The 20,043-nt window shown below is 38.9% G+C and overlaps 1 protein-coding gene across 7 annotated transcripts in view; it reads right to left on the bottom strand.

Moving 5' to 3' along the window:
- Positions 1-16,682, bottom strand: part of NPNT (nephronectin) — a 77,208-nt gene extending 60,526 nt beyond the window's left edge. For 2 of the 7 annotated variants that reach the window (XM_037830394.1, XM_037830390.1), the window contains exons 1-2: positions 16,195-16,624; positions 13,859-13,959 (exon numbers count right to left, since the gene is read on the bottom strand). In XM_037830394.1, the coding sequence (XP_037686322.1) occupies positions 13,859-13,959; positions 16,195-16,265 (172 nt within the window). In that variant the 5' untranslated portion in view covers positions 16,266-16,624. Of the gene's footprint in view, positions 1-13,858; positions 13,960-16,194 lie in introns of all 7 variants that reach the window. The other 5 variants (XM_037830392.1, XM_037830389.1, XM_037830391.1 and 2 more) reach the window with 5 other exon arrangements.
- Positions 16,683-20,043: the final 3,361 nt, after the last annotated feature.

Raw genomic sequence — 20,043 nt, 5'->3', positions numbered from 1 at the left:
AATGAGAATGAGTCAAGGGCAGGATTGGGGTGGTCCTGGGTTCACTGGCTCTTACTCCATATAATGGCACAGGTAGGTTAAATGCTGCCTGGAAGCAATGCAGTATGTTTGTTCCTCTCCTCCTTGTCCCAAGCCATTAATAGACATGAAATGAATAATACAAATAAAAACTAGGGTAAGTTTATATATTGATATCCAATGAATACAATGATAGCAACTGAGTACAAAGCTGACCTCATTGATTTCTTTGCAGAACTCCCTTATACTGGAACCTAGGAAAAACCTATTGCATTCCATTCACAATGCCTCTGGATAAAAAATCCATCAATGGTTGACAGATTTTAAAAATATAAGGACTGGACTTTAATCAATAATACAGGAAAACTTCAGGACTTTGTTAGAGATTTTAACTTCGAACTATCTTGTCAAACTCGGAATTGTCCATCCAAAACCCTGAACAGTCCACTAACATAGGTAGATATTCTGGGTTGGATCAAACTGAATCATCAGAAAGCACTTAACACTTCTTAAGCTTCATACAGAAGAGCTTTCCATGGACTGCACTTTGGAGTAATGGCTTCATCTTACATTGAAGTCTCTTCTATGACACAGCTTTACAAACTCCACCACTGGGAACGTTGCTGGGGTCCCTTGTATTCTATCCTTCACTCCTACTATGTGAAGGACCACATAAAAGTCTTCTTTCAGTACTACATGCAGGAGAAGCCATAATTTCCCCCAAATAACTGGCTTGCTCTTTTTCCTAGGAGACAACATAAATTACATAAGCTGTAACATTTCCCTTTTTCCATTGGCTACCAAAGTTGAGAGTCAAATTTGTAAAAACATATTTAGGATTCCATAGCTTACATATCTGCATTTTAATAAACCACTCCCAATATCTTACCTTTTTCCTACCCTTTTTTTCTCCCTCTAACACTTGTAATTCTATTTTCCTATTTTATTGCATGCATTCCCAGAAGGCACTTCAAATCCTTTCCCTAACAAGATGAATGTAAACAAAGTGAAATAAAGGAATCAATTCTACTTATCTGTTCAGGAGTCTTCTAAGAAATCCAAAATAGAAAGTGACCGAACAGAATGTTTCCATTCCGTAATATTAGCCATAGTTTATCCTCCTTTAAATTACATATTTTATACAAGAACATTTACAACAGTAAAATTGAAAACCCTTCAATTATTGTACTAATAAACAGAATGTCTCTATTAATTGCCCCACATCTAAATGTATATAACAGTGACAATGGACATGCAAAGATATATACTGCAGCATATTTTGTAAAAACAAAATATTGACAGCAACCTAAATGTCCATGAATAGGGGATTTTTTAATTATGGTACATCATACAATACCATACTGTGCAGTCATTAAAAAGAGTCAGGTTTACATTCACGGATAAGGACAGGTCTCCAAAGTGCAATATTATATGAAAAAATAAAGACACAGAATAGTTTGTACTGTATGCTATCATTTTATGAAAAAGGATTATTTTTGGAAATGTTTAGAAATCTCTGCAAAGATCAACAGAAAACAGGGCTGTCTGTTGGAGGCTGGAACTAGGTGCAGGAAAAGAAGGAAGTTAGAAAGACTTACATTTTCTGCCTTCCCCTCCCTCTCAATTTTGTATTTATGCATGTATTTCTAATTTTTTTTTAAAACAAGACTAAGTCCATAATGGGAATAAGGATGAGAATATCTAATGGAAAAGATATTCTCCTACGCTTTCAAAGTTATTTCTTAAGTATTAAAAAAAAATTGTCATTTAAACAGTATTTTTATAAATAAGCATTTTAAGACTTTTTAAGTCTTTTACCATAAAAGATGTTCCAAAAAACTTTATTACTATCTCAAAATTCTCACATTCTCCTCTCCTAATAGGTCATGGGTCTAGTGAAAAAGCAAATAACTATATACATAGCTATAATGATTATGGCTAAACTGAAGATAATACAAGATCCACAATTAAGCAATTCCTAAAAGAATGCCTGAGTCTTTCTTACATGTATAAGGACTTCACATCCATAAAAAGTAGACAACTGATAAGCAGGAAGCCAGATGGAGTAAGGGAGATCCTGGAAAATGAACAACTTCACCCCATCCTTCCAACATCAACCAATTCCCTCTGGTCCAGGAGGAAAGCAGATAAAAGATGAGGAAAGACTGTCTCTGACTTGTCAGATTCTGGATGTTGGATTGTATGAGCCTTGAGTCAGCACTGTAATACAGTCTTTTCCATTGCCTACCTACTATCCAGCAAAACACCATTGGCCAATGGATCAAAATTACAAATGGCTATGCCATTTGACCATTTCTAAATATTTATCATGTAGGTATACTAAAATGCATGCAAAACAACATATTTCCAAATTTATTTATTTTAGCATTGCTTGTTTTAGCAAAAGATTAGAACCAACATACATGGCCATCAATAGGGAACTGGTTAATAAATTATGGAACAGCCATACAATGGAATACTATAAATCCATAAAAAAGTGAGGAGGCCCTTCAGGTACAGATGACATAGAATGCACTTCAAGATGTATTGGTAAGGGAGAAAAAGCAAGGGGCAGGCCAACATATGTAGTGCATTTTTATTTGTATAAAACAGGTAAAGGGGGAAGAAGCTATATTGGAATTTTCCCAAAAGAAGGTAAACAATTTCTGGAAGGTACACAAGAAATTGACAATATTTGTTACCTCTAAAGAGGGGTATCAGAGGGAATTAATGCATCATATATTATAAAATAAATATTTTTAAAAGATTGACAAGATTTAAAAAAAAAAAAAAACGTGCACAAAATTGGTGTTTTAAGAAAGTAGCAAAAATGTCTGTGCGTGATGGAAGTGGTGGCGGGGAGGGCTAGGCCTGCTCGGGGATGAGCCCCTGTGATGAGTATCTTCCCTTCCTCACCAGCTGAAGGATACTGCATGGAATCTTTCCATACCACTGGATTATCACCTTAAAATTACACAGTTGATTCAACTTATTAAAAATACATACAACATGAACTCCGCAGATAAAATGTGCTAAACAGAAATGCTGGACACTATCCTTGCTATAACAAGGTGAGTGGGGAACATACCTACATTTTCAAAAGCTTATTGAAAAATTTCCAAGTAGCAAGTACAGTTCTGTTTCTGTAGCCAGAAGTGTCTCCACGGTGCCAGTGTGTATGTGCATGTGCTTTAAAGCAGTGTACCCCTGCGGCAGGTGTTTGAGGACAGACCTAGCAGCTGAATTTGCAGAGACTAAAGCACTTCCTTCACTTGGCCTGATCTCCCAGCTTGAGGGGTACTAGGATTTCTAATCCATAAAGGTTAAGACCTGCCTGGATTAACTTTATGAGATCATCTTAGGAAATAAGTAGATCTTAATAGTATTATATAAAGATCAGTTCTAATGGGGAAAAAGATTGAAAGGACCAAAAGTAATTTCTGTGAAACTTAACTTTGAAGATGACACTTAACTTCAAAAGTACCTGTTTTGAAAGGTCAGGCTACTTTAACACTGATTTTAGTTTGGAATCTACATTCCAGGACCACTTGAAGTGGCCCAGAGTACATGGTGTTCTTAAATAACCTTTTCAAGGAAAGTGGTGGTTAAATAATCTTAATCAAAAGCACTTCCTAAGGATTTGGGGATTCAGTTTTAGTGCTGAAAGTAGATATAAAATTATCAACTGCTTTGCTTTTATTCCTACCTCAAAAAAAAAAAAAAAAAAAAAAAAAAGAATCTCAGATTCTGCCTTCTCACCTAAAAATTAAAGGAGGAAGCTAATGAATATTAGGACACTGCAGCATGCTCAGCTTCAGTAAGTCCACCCTAGAACCCCGTTAGGAGTTTTCAACATGCCTCTGGATAGCACAAACCCTCGCACCTAAACACCCAAGGAGATTCCCAGTCATTCTTTGAGTGCAAAAAATTGTATGTGTATTAAAAAAATACCGTAAATATAAAATGTTGATTCCTGTTCAGTGAATATTGCCACAGTTGTTGACTACAAACGGAAAGTCATTCATTAGGAATAACCGCTTTGTAAAGGTACAATCTATATAATTTTGTGACTTGGGACAGGAAGCCAAGGACCAGTGCAGGGAAGAAGTAATAATAAATTATTTCTGTTTAGGAGGCTTAAATGGAGCTTTCTAAACCTAGATACAAGAAAAAAGTGTGAAATGTGAAATTTAAACATTTCATTTACTAAATCAAAATTCTTTGTGTAAACTAAAAGCCTTTTAATTTGAATTGCAGAAAAAAATTAAGTCAATAATGTATTCATTATTCTTTCCAGTGGTTCACAATCATTAGCCTGGTAATATTTCTTATCCAACTACATTTCTTCTATTGTTTATTATATAATAACTGCAAAAAGCTTCAGAATAAATTCTTTCTTGGTCCCTATGTTGCATTAACCTATAAGTTTATCCAAAGCTAATAAGAATAAAAAAAATTTAACATTAAATGGCAATTTACAGTTACAACCTTCCCTTACTTCAGGGAGGAGGTAGGAGGATGTGAGGTATAGAACTAATAATGCAAAGTCAGGCTTTAAGTGTAAATTTAATATCTTTCCAAAATCTCCAGCAGAAACACAATAAAACATCTGTATTTTGTCTGGTCTTAAGAAGAAATGACACAAAACCACACTAATTCACTGATTTCCTTCAGAAACCACAAATTGCTCACTGACAGCCAAAGAAGTCAAAAACCAAATAGCTTTGTTAAAACCTGGAACTACTAACTTTTGACTTTTTCTTCACTGCTTCACAAAGTGCTTTCAACAAAAACCTTATTGTCATAAGCCACATATGCAGCAAAATAAAGTAAACTGAGTGACAATCATATAGAAATACCATATCTAGATCCTATGTACAATTTTCTACATTATAGAAATTCTCAGATGGAGTTTAGAGCTAGGTATAATTTCTACACCTTAGAAATTAAGTGAGAAGTGTTAAATAACTAATATTATACAAAAGTCAGCACTCAAACTCATGTCTCCCAAACTGTCTAGAGCTTTCAGTTACAAATAGTTGTTCCAACTGCCAACCAAGAATTTTAGATCTGGCAAAACTTTCTTTCAGAAATAAACATAAGATTAAGTCATTCCAGATAAACAAAACTTGAAGGGGTTCATCACCACCAGACCTGCCCTACAAGAAATGCTAAAGGACATTCTTCAGACTAAAAGGAAAGGACACTAGACAGTGGTTCAAATTGGCATAAAGAGATAAAGACCTCTGGTAAAGGTAACCATTTGAGCAACTATAAATACCAATATTATGGTATTTTTTTTTATATGTAACACCACTTATTACTTCCTACAAGTTCTAAAATGCAAATATAGAAAAAGTAATGATAAATCTATGTTTTTGAACACATATTGTAAAACGACATATGTGGCAAAAAATACAAAAAAGTGGGAGGATGAACAGGTATAGGAAAATTTATCTGTATGCTATTGAAGACAAGTTGGTATCTAATCATATATGAATGTTATGCATTTAGAATGTTAAACTTTAACCCATCTTAACCACAAGGAAAATAGATGAAAAATATATCCAGATAGAAAAGAGGAGGCCCTCCATATAGTACAATGAAATAAATAAATATAAAAGTAGACATAAATAGAAGAATTAAGGGACAAAAAAGGTATAAGACTAACAAAGACTAAATAGCAAAATGGCAGAAGAAAGCTCTGCATTATCAGCAGTGACTTTAAATGTAAGTGGATTAAACTCTCCAGTCAAAAGGCAGAAATTGGCAGAAGAGATTAAAAAAGCATGACCCAAATATAAGTTTTCTGCAAGAGACTCACCTTAAATTCAAATACACAAATAGGTTGAAAGTGAAAAGATAGGAAAAATATACCACACATGTAATAACCAAACGAAAGCTGGGGTCACTATACTAATATTACATAAAATAAACTTAAAGTAAAAAACAGTTATGAAGGACAAAGATGGTCACTAAATATCGATAAAGGGGACAATTCAACAATTAGATGTAACAATTATAAATATATATGTACCTAACAGCAGAGCCCCAAAATCTATGACATAACATATGAAGATTTGAGGAGAGAAATTGATCGTTCTACATTAATCATAGAAGACTTTAATATACTACTTCCAATAATGGACAGAACATGTAGACAGAAGTTCAATAAGGACACAGAAGACTCTAAACCACACTCTAAATCAACTAGACCTAAAAGACTTATACAGAACACTTTACCCAACAACAACAGAATACATATTCTTCTTGAGTGCACATGGATCATTACCCAGGACAGACCAAGTCTTAGGTCAAAAACAAGTCTCAATAAACAAAAAAATATTGAAATAAAACAATGTGTCTTCTCTGATCACAATGGAATGATGTCAGAAATAAATAACAGAGAAATGAAAAATACACAAATACGTAAAAAATAAACCATGTACTCTTAAACTACCAATGGGTTAAACAGGAAATCACAAGGGAAATCTGGAAATATCTTGAGGTGAACAAAAATGAAAATACAACATATCAAAACTTATGGGATGCAGCAAAGGCAGTGCTGAGAGGGAAATTTAAAGCTCTAAATGCTCACATTAGAAAAGAAGAACAATTTCAAATCAGACACTTAACCTTAAAACTGGAAGAACTAGGAAAAAAAAAGAGCAAGTAAACCCAAAGCAAGCAGAAGGAATGAAATAATGATTAGAGTGGAGATAAATGAAATAGAACACAAGAAAACAATAAAGAGAATCAACAAAACCAAAAGTTGGCTCTTTGAAAAGATCAATAAAATTGGATATTATGTGTAACTGTATGCCAATAAATTAGATAACCTGGATGAAATGGACAAATTTTTAGAAAGACACAAACTACCTATAGTGACACAAGAAGAAACAGAAAATTCCAACAAACCAATTACTAGTATAGAGATTTAATCAGTAATCAAAATCTCCCAGGACTAGATGGCTTTACAGGGAAGTTCTACCAAACATTCCAAGAAGACTCAACACCAATTCTGCTCAAACTCTTCCAAAATATTGGCAAAGAGGGAACACACCCTAATTCATTCTACGAGGCCAACATCACCCTCACACCAAAGCCAGATAAAGATACAAGAAAAGAAAATTACAGACCAATATTTCTTATGAATACAGATGCAAATATCCTCAACAAAGTACTAGCAAACCAAATCCAACAGCTCATTAAAAGAATTATTCACCATGATCAAGCGAGATTTATCCCTGGTATGCACGGGTGGTTCAACATAAGAAAATCAATTAATGAAATACACCACATTAATAGAATGAAGGGAAAAAAAACATGATCATGTCAACTGACAGAAAAGGCATTTGATAAAATCCAGTATAAAAACACTTCTTCATAAAAAACACTTAGAAAATGAGAAATAGAGGGAAACTTCCTCAATATAACAAAGGGTATATATGAAAAAGTCACAGTTAACATCCTACTTAATGGTGAAAGACTAAAAGCTTTCACTCTAAGTTCAGGAACAAGACAAGGATGCTCACTGTTACTACTGTTATTCAACATTGTACTGGAAATTCTTGCCAGAGCAATTAGGCAAGAAAAACAAAACAAAACAAAACAAAACAAACAGCATCCAGATTGGAAAGGAAAGTCCCTATGTGCAGATGACATGATCACATATACAGAAAATCCTGAAAACTCCACAACAAAGCTTCTAGAGTTAACAAATTCAGCAAAGTGGCAGGGTACAAGCTTAATACTCAAAACTCAGTAGTTTCTATACACAAGCAATGAACATTCGGAAGAAAAAATTCCATTAGCAATAGCAACTAAAAGAATCTAGTATTGAGGAATTAATCCAACCAAGGATGTTAAGGATTTATGCACAGGAAACTACAAAATATTGATAAAAGAAATCAAAGAAGCCCTAAAGATTAGAAGGATATTCCATGTTCACAAATGGAAGACTAAATATTTTTAAGATATCAATCATATCCAAAGCGATTTATAGATTCAACACAATCCCAATCTAAATTCTAACAACCGTCTTTGCAGAAATGGAAAAGCCAATCATCAAATTTATACGGAAGGCTAAAGGGCCCTGAATAGCCAAAGTCATCTAGAAAAAGAAGAATGAAGTTGGAGGACTCATACTTTCCAATCTTAAAACTTATTACAAACCCACAGTAATGAAAACAGTATGGTACTGGCACAAGGACACACACATAGAGAACAACGGACTTGAATCAAAAGCTCAGAAATCAACACTTTCATTTACGGCCAAGTGATTTTTGACAAGGTGGCAAGTCCACTCAATTGGGAAAGAACAGTCTCTTCAACAAAGGGTGCTGGGAAAACCGGTCTCCATTTGCAAAAGAAAGGAGGACCCCTACCTCACACATTATACAAAAACTAACTCAAAATGGCCCAAAGGCTTAAATACAGGAACCAGAACTATCAAACACCTAGAAGAAAATGTAGAGACGCATCTTCAGGTCCTTACGTTAGGCAATGGTTTCTTAGTCTTTACACCCAAAGCACAAGCAATAAAAGAAAAAGTAGATAACTGGGATTTCATCAAAATTAAAAGCTTTTGTGCATCAAAGGACTTTATCATGAAAGAGAAACAACAACTTACACAATGGGAGAAAATATTTGGAAACCATATATCTGATAAAGGTTTAATATCCAGAATATATAAAGAACTCCTTCAACTCAACAATGAAGAGACAAAGAGCTCAATTTAAAAATGGGCAAAATACTTTAACAGACATCTCTCCAAAGATATACAAATTGCCAGAAAGCACATGGAAAGATGTTCAACATCTTTAGCAATCAGGGAAATGCAAATCAAAACCACAATGTGATGCCATTCCACAGCCACTAGAACTGGCTACTATTAAGAAAATGGAAAATTAGTGTTGAAGATACAGAGAAATAGAAACACGCATTCATTGCTGGTGGGACTGTAAAATGGTGCAGCCTTTGTGGAATGTAGTTTGATGGTTCCTCAGGAAGTTAAGTTTGGAATTAACATATTACCTGGCAATCCCACTTCTAGGTAAATATCCCAAAGAATTGAAAACAGGGACTCAAAGAGATAGTTTCACACTGATGTTCATGGCAGCATTATTAACAACTGCCAGAAGATGGAAGCAAACCAAGTGTCCACCAACCAGTGAATGGATAAACAAAATATGGTATATACACACAATGGAATATTATTCAGCCATAAAAGAGAATGAAGTTCTGATACATGTGTCAACATGGATGAACCCTGAAGACATTATGTTAGGTAAAATAAGGCACACAAAAGGACAAATATATGATTTCACTGATATGAAATAATTAGAATCAGCAAACTCATAGAGTCAGAATCTAGAATACAGGTTACATGGTTGGCATAGGAAATAGGAAGTTTAGGCTTAAAATGTACAGAGTTCTTATTCGGAATGATGGAAATGTTTTGGTAATGGATGGTGGTGATGGCAGCACAACATTGTGAACATAACTAACATCTCTGAAATATACATTCAAATATGGTTTAAAAGGGAAATGTTAGGTTGTATATATGGCAATAGAATAAAATTTTTTTTTGAAATCCATGGAACTACATTACACAAACAGTGATCCCTAAGTTAAACATGGTCTATAGTTAATAGTACAATTATAGAAATGTGCTTTTATCAATTATAACAAATGTACCACACCAATGCAAGGTTTTAACAATAGGGTGGCATATGGGAATACTAATTTAAAAAAAAAAAGTTGTTGTTCCATGCTGTTGTTTCCATAGCACATACAGCTTTTTAAAATATACAACCCCTGAGAAATCTTTGTTACAAAGGTCTCCACTTGGTATAAAAAATTGTCAATATAATTAAAATGGAATGCAATTAAGATGATGGAAAAGTTAAGGAACAGAATAATTACAATGCAAGAAACAAATATTTTGTGATGATCCATGTGAGTTGTGTGCTTTGAATGTATAATCATCACTATGAACATATGAAGCAAATTTCATTTTACAATAAAAAAGCCATGTCAATAGTCAATAAAGGTAAAGCCCAAGACAATTATACCAAATTTTGTATTTTCAAAATGCTAGAAATTCATTCATGAGTCAAGAATACAAAAACAAAGAACAGAAAGAAGCCAAGGGTATAACCTTCAAAAGAACTGTGAAAACACAACCTGACTGTTTGTGGATTAAGTCCCACTTTCCCCAGCAGGGCAGGTATGTTGGGATAAACAGATGGATTATGTGGGCAGGAAGCAGAAAGACATTATGCCTGTTTGGTTAGCATCTCTGATCCTTCTTTCCTCAGTCCCAGAGGGAAGGATGGGAATTCTCCTGGCCAAATGTGGCTTTGAAGCTAGATTTTGTGAGCCAGAAGGGAGGTTTAGCAACTCTAGCTCCCTGTGACGTTAGTCAGCCTCTCCAAATAAGCTTGTGTAAAGAGGGGTAGCACGTGAAAATGAAATGCTGCATGTTTCATAGAGACACGTATATATTGCACATGAATATGGGTCAAAATGTCTCACAAATGCTCAACCAAACAGACCGGACACTCACCAAAGCATCGCTGCACTAGGGCGTGAGTTCTGATAAGTAATATAATGAAGTTACTGACTTCCCCCCTACTTACATCCACAGCTTCTCAGGGATAAACTGGGAGGTTCTGGGAATGGTGGGAATAGTTTCCTGTTACTTTGCTGTGCTAACTTGAAGGAAAATTCCAAAGTGAATCACTCAGAAAGGTGAAAACCTTTGAAAAAGAAAGAGAATGTACCTCATGAAGAAGAACTCTGAGAATACCTAAATGTTAAAAAGGATAAAACAGTTTTTACATTACATTTCCTAGGAGCTCTTTGGAATTTTTATAGGTAACCCATTACTAGATTTAATTATTAAGGAATAGCAATGCATTTTCCTTGAATAAATGTAGACATTTTAATTTCATAGACTTCCTCCAAAAAATAATCAGTTTTCAAAGATAAACCATCTGTCCCCACAAGCCTCTTTGGGGGGCTCTTCTTCCCCCCTGAGCTGACCTCTCACCGCCACATTCCTCTACCTGTTTGTATCAAAACAGAGACAAACAGAACTCTGAACTGACAAGAGACATTTGGATCATCTGAGATTCTGGTGGGGAGGGGGGAACACATAGAAGGAAATGTACATCTTTGAACTCACTTTTACAATCTTGGCATCCTCCATACTATTGGTAAAGAAACATATGGTCCTTTTTAATGTAAAGGAATTTTATTTTCTTGCATCACAGAAAAACTCAGAACCATTTTTGGCACTATAAATGCAAAATGTGTGTGTGTGTGTGTGTGTGTGTGTGTGTGTGTACATATATCTCATGCCTCATGAACAAAGGATCTGAAAGGCACAGCTGAGTCCTACCCCACAACACTGCTTTAGTAGCAGTGTTCCTTTATATTTCTTTACTTTTGTCAAATACATATATGGTATTCACCCTGGGCCATGAAGAGTTTTAACTGCTTTATGAAAAGGAACTCATTTAAATCTCATAATGGTCCTTTGTGGTATGTAATATTACTATCCATTTCAGAGATACGAAAAATAAAGCACAGAAAGGCTGAATGACTTGCCCAGTCACCCAGCTACTGAGACGTGGAACTGAAATTTAAATCCAGCAGTCTAGTTCCAGAGTTCATGTTCCCTTCCATTTTGCTGCCTCTCAATCTAAGTTAAAATAAACTGTGATTTGTGCAGGATCATCTTACAAACTTTTAGAACATTACCATTTAAATAATTAGTTCACGTTGTGTTGCAGTTTCCCCAGATTCTTAAAATCAGAGGGAAAATGCAAATGCTATCAAATACTTTTTATGACCACTTTGCATTCTTTTGGAAACATAATGAAAGTATAAAAATAATAAAATAGTGTTCCATGTCTTCAGAGAAAGCTACTGTATGGAGAAGAAATGCTAGGAAATGTTTGGCAGTTAAAATTTTTTTAATATCACTATAACTTTGAAAGGTTCTTTACACTCATTCAAATTCATAATCGCCAAGCTAGTGCATAGCAGAGAAAATTTAATTACATGCATAAAGAGAAACAGAACAGCTCTTAAGGCCTCTTCCTAGGGAACTGCACAGTCAATGAACCTCTAAGAGTCAGAGAAATTTTCTCTTGGAATTCTTTAACATATCTGGTGGAGCATCTATGTACTCCTACACCACTCCCTACAGCTCTGGCACTGCCTTCAGAGAAGGTGCACTCTGTTGCTGCTGAGGGGATCCTGACAGCACAGCCGTGTGTGTGTGTGTGTGTGTGTGTGTGTGTGTGTGTGTGTGTGTGTGTGTGTGTGTGTGTGTGTGTGTACTCTGTTGCTGCTGAGGGGATCCTGACAGCACAGCCGTGTGTGTGTGTGTGTGTGTGTGTGTGTGTGTGTGTGTGTTGGGCCAAGAAAATGGTCCTCTCCTCATCCTTTGGTTATCAGAGCCTGGAGTCACTTCAAATTCCACACCTGTGGCCTCCAGCTGTACAAATACTTCTCACACTGTGGCATAACTAGCACAGGACTAAATTCCATTTGGCATCTTTCTTCTTTTTGATCATCTTTCCTTAAAAAAAAAATCTTAAATAGGGCAACTGGGGCACAGCAAGCTCACCTAGTTCTTTCCTTATCTGGAAACCAGAGTTACCACCATCTCCCTACAACCAAATTCAATGGCCCAACTGTGGCAGGCGGTCAAACATTAGTCCCCTTCACCTTTCCATCCCCAACTCAGAGACACTAGCCTGTACATGCAACTTCAGAGTCAACTTCTCACTGTCACTCCATCTCACTCCTCTGCAAAATTAAGGATAGACATCATACATACTTCTCAAGGATTAAGAGTTAGGAACACCTATCTTTCCTGAACTTTATTTTACCTGACTCCTCACAGTGCCAACACATCTCTAAGGTAGGCTCCAGTCTTCTTAATTACCCTTCTTTATTCCTTTCAGCTCCTTCCTACTGAGGAAAGCACATATCCCAGGGTGGAACCCAGCTTAGTTCCTATGACATGACAATCTTGCACTCCAAAGATGTCCTGAACATTATATGGTCATTGTGGGCTTTTTGGGGGGTTGGGGGGACTGGGATGAAATTGGAGATTCAGTAAAAATGCTGGAAAAGAATTTCTTAAATTCTCAATACTTGTAATGTGACTGAATTTTGCTATTTAAATATCACTTCTGATCATGGGAAATGTAAAGTCAGTGTATGATTTGGCACTTATTACATGATGGTGATTACTTACAGAACTTAGAAAAGATTTTTTGTTTGTTTTTTGTTTTTTAAGATTTTTTTTAAGAGGTTTTATTTGATTTTACTGGGTGGCCCCTTTAGAACACAGTCAATACAACCTCACTTCAAAAACAGATTTGCAAATGGGCCACTTTACACAACAGCTATGGTAAGGATTTTATAAGTGCTATAAGGTTCAGGGTTTATTTAGTGTAAACTCAGTCTAGACTCATTATCTTACCCCCATCTCGGAGCCTGGGGTAAAAAAAAAAAGGAAAGAGAACAGGAGCTGGAGATGTGGAGATGTTGGGTACAAGTGCGAAAATGAGAATCCTGGCTGGCTCTCTTTGAAGAGCAAAGCTGGCATCTTAATACAGGTGACTCAGGTTGTTAGGGGGTAGAATAAGGAGTCAGGGACTGTATCTGAAAACTCACAGGTCAGCCCAGCAGCCCAGCACCGCCAAGCCTTGCTCAGGAAGGAGCCTTCTGATGTGGGAATTTAAGTCAAGAATGGTGGTGGAAAGCCCCATCTCCTGAGTTGCTGAAAGCCTCACAATGATACGATGATACTCACGCTGACACTGTCCCCAGGAGTGGCGGGCCCAGCCCCAGCAGCAATCAATCCTACTACCATAACGACACAGGCCAATCGACGACACTATCTGCCTGGGCCACCTACCAAACAAAAAGATTCAAAATAAAGACAGACACTCATAAGATTAAAAATAACATCCTCATTAGCATTATTTTAGAAAAATATTTGAAACCATACCCAACAATTTTCTACTCTTTCATGCCTGCAGAAATTTAAAGATAAAACACCCTCACTGAAAGAGTTGTGATCTAATTGCATATTTCAGACAGTTACACATACACACACAACACACAGGAGTAGGATAAAACGTGGGGAGATCCTTTCATAGCTGAAAATAATACCAGCTAAAACCAAGAATTCTCACCACTGCCACTGCAGGGTGGTTTTTGAAGCTTGAAATAAAACAGATTCCAACGACTGGCACCTGTTACTGAGGGGAATGTCAGTTTTGACTGATTCAACATAAACTGAAAACTATTAAATAATATAAGACATATCAAAGCAGAAAAATTAATTTCTGCTTCATATAAAGGGTAGAAGGGGCAGAAAGAGGGGAGGTTCCTCAAAATCAAATGAAACAGAATTCTTTTCTAGATATGCCCCTTTGGCAGAAAAGTTCCCAGAAAAAAAAAAAAAAAAAAAAAAAAAACTGTACTAGAAAAAAGAAATCTAAATAAAACCAAGGAGAGTTTAAAGTATAGCTGACATCTCAAGTGCCCTTGTGGTTTGAAATTTTCCTGTATCAACAATTCATTTTATTTTCTTCTCTAATGTAAATAAGGACTAAAGAAAGTATTCAGTTTCAGGGTACTGATTTATCCACCAGATACCACTCTGACACCTTTTATGGTAAATTGTCTCTTTGTTTAGAGTCACACCTAAATGCCTTTTTTTTTTTTTTATTGCAGAGAATGGACATTTCATTGGTTGTTTTAGACACATTTTTAAAGCTACATTGAAATCTTATACATAATCAGGTAATGTATTTCTTGCAAACGTATGTGCAAAAAATGCACAACAAACCCGTGTGTGGGTAAAGAACTGCTTTTAAAAAAATTTTTAAAAAAAGTCTACCTTTTGGTCGCTAGCCACATTTTCTTAAATTCTCCTTATCTTTCAACTTTTTTTTTTTTTTTTCCCCTTTACTTCCCGGTATACCTCCAGGCCCAAAATACAAATTAACCCCAAACTTTCTATTTCCTCCAGCCAGGAGGTGAACTAGCGGCTGCGCTTTTTCTCCTGAGCGTTTCACTGTCCAGAAACAAGAAAGCCAATCAATCCTGGAATTGATTCGTTCCAAGATTGCAGGTAAAACAGGTTGCGGCATCTTTCTTAAGGACTAAGAGGGGAGTGGGGGAGCGGTGGCCAGGTGATCCTGTTATAACCTTTCCTGGCTGCGCCTGCCTCGGTTTTTCCGCGAGCAGCGGCGATCTGCGCAATTGTGTGGAGATGGGGTAACCTAGCACACCCTCTCGACACACATACACACACTCCCGCACACACACACCCGAGAGGATCCCGCGGCTGGGGGAGAAGGCGCCGCGCGCTGCCGCCGCCTCAGGACACGCTGAGTGACAGCAGACACCGAGCCCGGGGTTGTTAGAACCTGTCAGAACACGCAGCAGCCAGGCTCGCCCGAGGTTTGAGGAGCGGTGCACGCACATGCACACACACGCACACACACGCACACACACGTAGCGTTCCTCCTCTGAGCCCTTATTTAAAGTCCCCCTTCCTCAAGAAAACCAACTGGGGAGGCAAGGAGGTCACCGCTCCTTGCCCAATGTTTCTCGCCCCCACCCCTTCGTGTGGCCACCCTGACAGCTCCGGGTCGGGATTTCAGCCCCGTAGCCTGGAAGTTTCCCCACTGACGCGCCGTTTAAATAAAGAGCTTGAGTTTCCCAGCCAAGAGATGTCCCGCGCGTCACCTCCACTTAGGGGGCTAAACCGCGTCCTCAAAACCGAGATCACGAGCTTGAGCCTCTTCGCTCCCAGCCCTAATCCCGAAGCAGAGAACGGGGAAGGGCGGCTCGCCGCAGCTGAGGAGACGCCCTCCCGGTGCCCAGTCGCGGCTGCGACCCCGGACTCGCAGGGGGCGCGCCCTCCCGGGTCCCGGGTAGCCGCTGGCTCCCAGGTGATTCGCAGTCGTTCAGAGCGGCTCGACAGCTCTCCTCTCGCCGGGGCTGTGCAATCGCCCAATTTCTGCACAGGGGAGACGCCTCTCTAGCCCCAGAACTCCGCGGAGAGAGGAGACCCCAGGGCAGCGAGCGCGAAATTAGCGAAGGAAGGAGAGGGAAACCCAGGGGCCAACTCACCTCCCGTCGAACTCCGCGGCCGCCTGCAGGTACAGCGAGGACAGGAGCACCAGCGCCAGCAGGAAATCCATGTTTGGCGGCGAGACTCGAGGGCCAGCTGAGCACCGGGAACAGGTTGGGGGGAAGGGGAGTTGCTGCGCGCAGAGGAGAGGCGCGCCCCCCACCTGGATTCCGCTCTCCTGTGGCGTCTGAGAGCTACAGACCCCGGTAATCCTCCGATGCCGCCGCCACTGCTGCCACTCGTGGAGGACAGCGGCGCGGCGCGCAGCCGGAGCAGGTCTACCGCGCGACGCCAGGAGCCCCCTCCGGCTCCCTCCCCGGGAGGGGAGGCGCTGCAAGGGTAGCTGCACCGCCCGCGGGGAGGGGCGCGGGAGTGAGGGGGGCGCGCGTGCGCCGGACTGGCAGCCTTCCCAGCCCTGGGCGAGGGGTAAGGGCGTTTAGCCCCTCCCGGCGGCCCGGCGGGACCCTGGGAAACGCCGGGGCGGGACCGCTGCTGGAAGGCAACCTCTTTTGGGGGCCAGCCAAGCAGGGTGAGCCCCAGGCTGGGAGAAAAGTTGCAAACCGGGCCGGGAAGAGAGAAAGCAGGGTAGTCAACAGGAAAGCGAGAGCTGGGGAGAAATGGGGCCCGGAGAAGAACAGGGCTCCGAGCGTAGGTGCGCGCTGGGCGGGTTCCGCCCCAACAGGTGGAGAACTCGGGGACTAGCTGTAGCTTTCGCCGGAGGGCGGAGAAGCTCAAGATGAGAGAGGTTTATGGAGTTGGAACTAAGCACTGTCTGCATTTAGTGAAACCACAGCACGACTTGGACAAATTAGCCAAGGCAGACTCCAGGAGTTGCTTCTCCCACAGAATTGGCAAAGGCATATATATATGTAACCACCGGAAAGAAATATTTGGCTCTTCGGTAGATTTTGAAGAAGAAACATGCAGACTGTTTCCATATGCTCCAGCTCAGCTCAGCACAGCACACACTAGAAGGATAGCAACTGCCGCCCCTCCAGGGGTATTTGCCCACCAGAGAGTTAGCGTTGCTAACTACTTAGCAGTCTTGTGCCTGATGTTGCGGATATCATTTAGAAACCGTATTAAGTAACCACTACTCTGTTGAAGAGCAAAAAGTATTGCACTGAAGAATTGCTCAAATGAAAACACACAGTGATTATCCTACAGTGCCCTTTAAAACGTAAGTCAGATCAAGTCAAATCTACCCCAGTGGTAGGTCTCCTCTACCTCTCCAACATGACGTCTTTTTGTGTCTCTCCTGTCGTTTTTTTGCACACTCCAGGCATGACCCAGCCTTGGGGCCACTGCCTGGCTGTTTCCTCTGCCTAGACTCAGATATTTGCATGCCTCCAACCTCACTTCCTTCAGTCTTTGCACAAATGTCACCTCTTTGATGAGGCCGACCATGGTCACCCACCCTATTTAAAATTGCAGCCTGCCCACTCCTGATGCCCCTACCCTGTTCTACTTTGTCCCTTCTCTATACCCCTTGTCTTCTAATTTAATATATAATGTGCTTATTTCTTGTTTGTATGTCTATATGTTTGTATGTCTCCTTCCTGCAAGAATGCCTAAAACAGTATGTGCCACATGGTAGATGCTCATAAATGTTTGTTGAATGAATTCATTACATTAAATTTTTTTTCTATATTTTCTTTTATTTTCTTTTTGAGGTTTGTACAACTTCCCAATTTTAATGGAAAGTTCTGTGGCAGGGTGACCTCACCATCCTGAACTCTCAGTGTGTGCAAAAACAAGAATTTTCTTCAAGAAAAGGAAAAAGAATAGTTTCAACTTAAATGACTCTGATTTCCACATTGTTTCTGTTAGCAAAACAAGTTTCTATTTTAACCTCACAAAACATCCATGCCAATTCAGGGTTGGGACATTATTTTAGGCAAACAGCTTGGTGTCATCCATTTCAGATCCTTCTAGTGAAGTCCAAATATGTAGGAATCAAAATATTTTTTCTCCAGAAAATCAACTGTTTGTAAGTGTAATGTAGGCTGAGCTCCAGGCTCCAGTGGATACTCCATAGCTGTTTTCTTTGTTTATTGGTTCTGGGTTGCATTTGCAAATAAGCCCCACTAGAGCAATGCATGATTAGGGAGAAAGGGGCTCACCTACAGGCTGAAAAACTGGAAATGGTAGAAAAGAAGGAAGAGCCTTTGGAGCAAAAATGTAATGCTACAAAAAAAATAATAATAATAATGCTCCATCTTTGTGTTTCTCTTTTATTTTTTCCATATCTTTTCTTCAACCTAGAGAATGCTCCATTCACCTTCCTACTTCATTTGTATAAGCTCCACTTACCCTTTAGGGATTCCTGCTAAGTGACATTTAGCCAGGAAGTCTTCTGATCTTTTGCTGTCATATGTTCTCTTATAACAGTGTGCATCCCCTAGTGTAACTCTTAATGCATTTTGTTGTTATTGTCTCTCTACCATGCTGGGCTCCCCTAAGACACTAGTCTAACCAATAGGAGGACAAGGGCAGTGCCTCTCTTTTTACTGTATCTTCTGTGCCAGCATAATGCCTGGCACAAGGCTTAAATTCAGTAAATGTTGATTGGATTGGATTGGTTTGGGTCGGCTCCCAATTCCCAGCACTTGGAAATAGTAATACATTGTAGGATCTCAATAAATATTTGTTTGCTTTATTTTTTCAAAGACCAAATAATTAAGAAAGAGCATTTAAATTTGAAGTGTATGAAGTTGTGTTTGTTAGGTTCTATTTTGTTATTTCTCTCTATCTCATTGTGAGCAGAGATCCATGACTATTTGTGTGGGTTGGGCTGAGTTTGATTCTGCCTGCTGAATTTTAGCTTTTCTCTTGAGTAAGCTGTGGCTGATTTTGTCAGTCTTTGTTGAATCATGGAATGAGAAGGCTTTGGTTATTAAGTATGACCTCCAGGGATCATACCCAAAAAAGAAATGTAGTTCCCATGGGAGTGACATTTCACTGTTTCAGTCTTAAAAAAACAAGCAAAAACCAGATTAAAGCAACTTGCTGTAGCAACATCTGTTCTTTTCCAGTACAACAACATTTTGGTAGGTTTCATACCAGGTAATACCACCTTGCAAGTAGTAATCTCAAATTTCTCACACACAAATAGTCATCAATCTCTGCTCACAATGAGATAGAGAGAAATAACAAAATAGAACCTAACAAACACAACTTCATACACTTCAAATTTAAATGCTCTTTCTTAATTATTTGGTCTTTAAAAAAATAAAGCAAACAAATATTTATTGAGATCCTACAATGTATTACTATTTCCAAGTGCTGGGAATTCATCTGGGAACAAGACAAAGTCCTATCCAGGAAGAGTTTACATTCCAGTGGGGGATCAAGACTATGAATGCTATGGAAGAAAAAAGGGGAGGATAAGGTGATGGAAGTGATAGGAGTGTGATTTTAGATGGGGAGTGGGGTGGGGTTTGGTCACTTCTGGGGAGGTGACATTTGAACAGAGACTGAATGATATGAATATCAATTCCAAAGCCTTAAATAAATGATTAGCAAGCCTAATCTTGGAATATATTAAAAGAATAACCCATTACAATCACGCTGATAGAAAACCCCTATGTGGATAAAGGGTTAACAAAATCCCTTCTGCATGAGAATCTGGCTTTATGTTAAGGTTCTAGCTTTGTTCCCCTAGCAACCTGATAAGGTGGTATGTGAACTATGTTGTTATGCTTCTGGTAAAAATGACCCCCTGATTGGTAACCTGCTTTTGGACATGGAGAACCAAATAAATTTGATAGCAAACCATAGCTTTGGACGTCTCTCAGAGCAATGTCTCTTATTTGTACCTATTCCTTGCAGGGACACTGGGCACTATG

Source organism: Choloepus didactylus, chromosome 3, assembly GCF_015220235.1.
Source record: "Choloepus didactylus isolate mChoDid1 chromosome 3, mChoDid1.pri, whole genome shotgun sequence".
Classification (NCBI taxonomy): Eukaryota; Metazoa; Chordata; class Mammalia; order Pilosa; family Megalonychidae; genus Choloepus; species Choloepus didactylus.
This window is presented reverse-complemented; position numbering and strand designations above follow the sequence as displayed.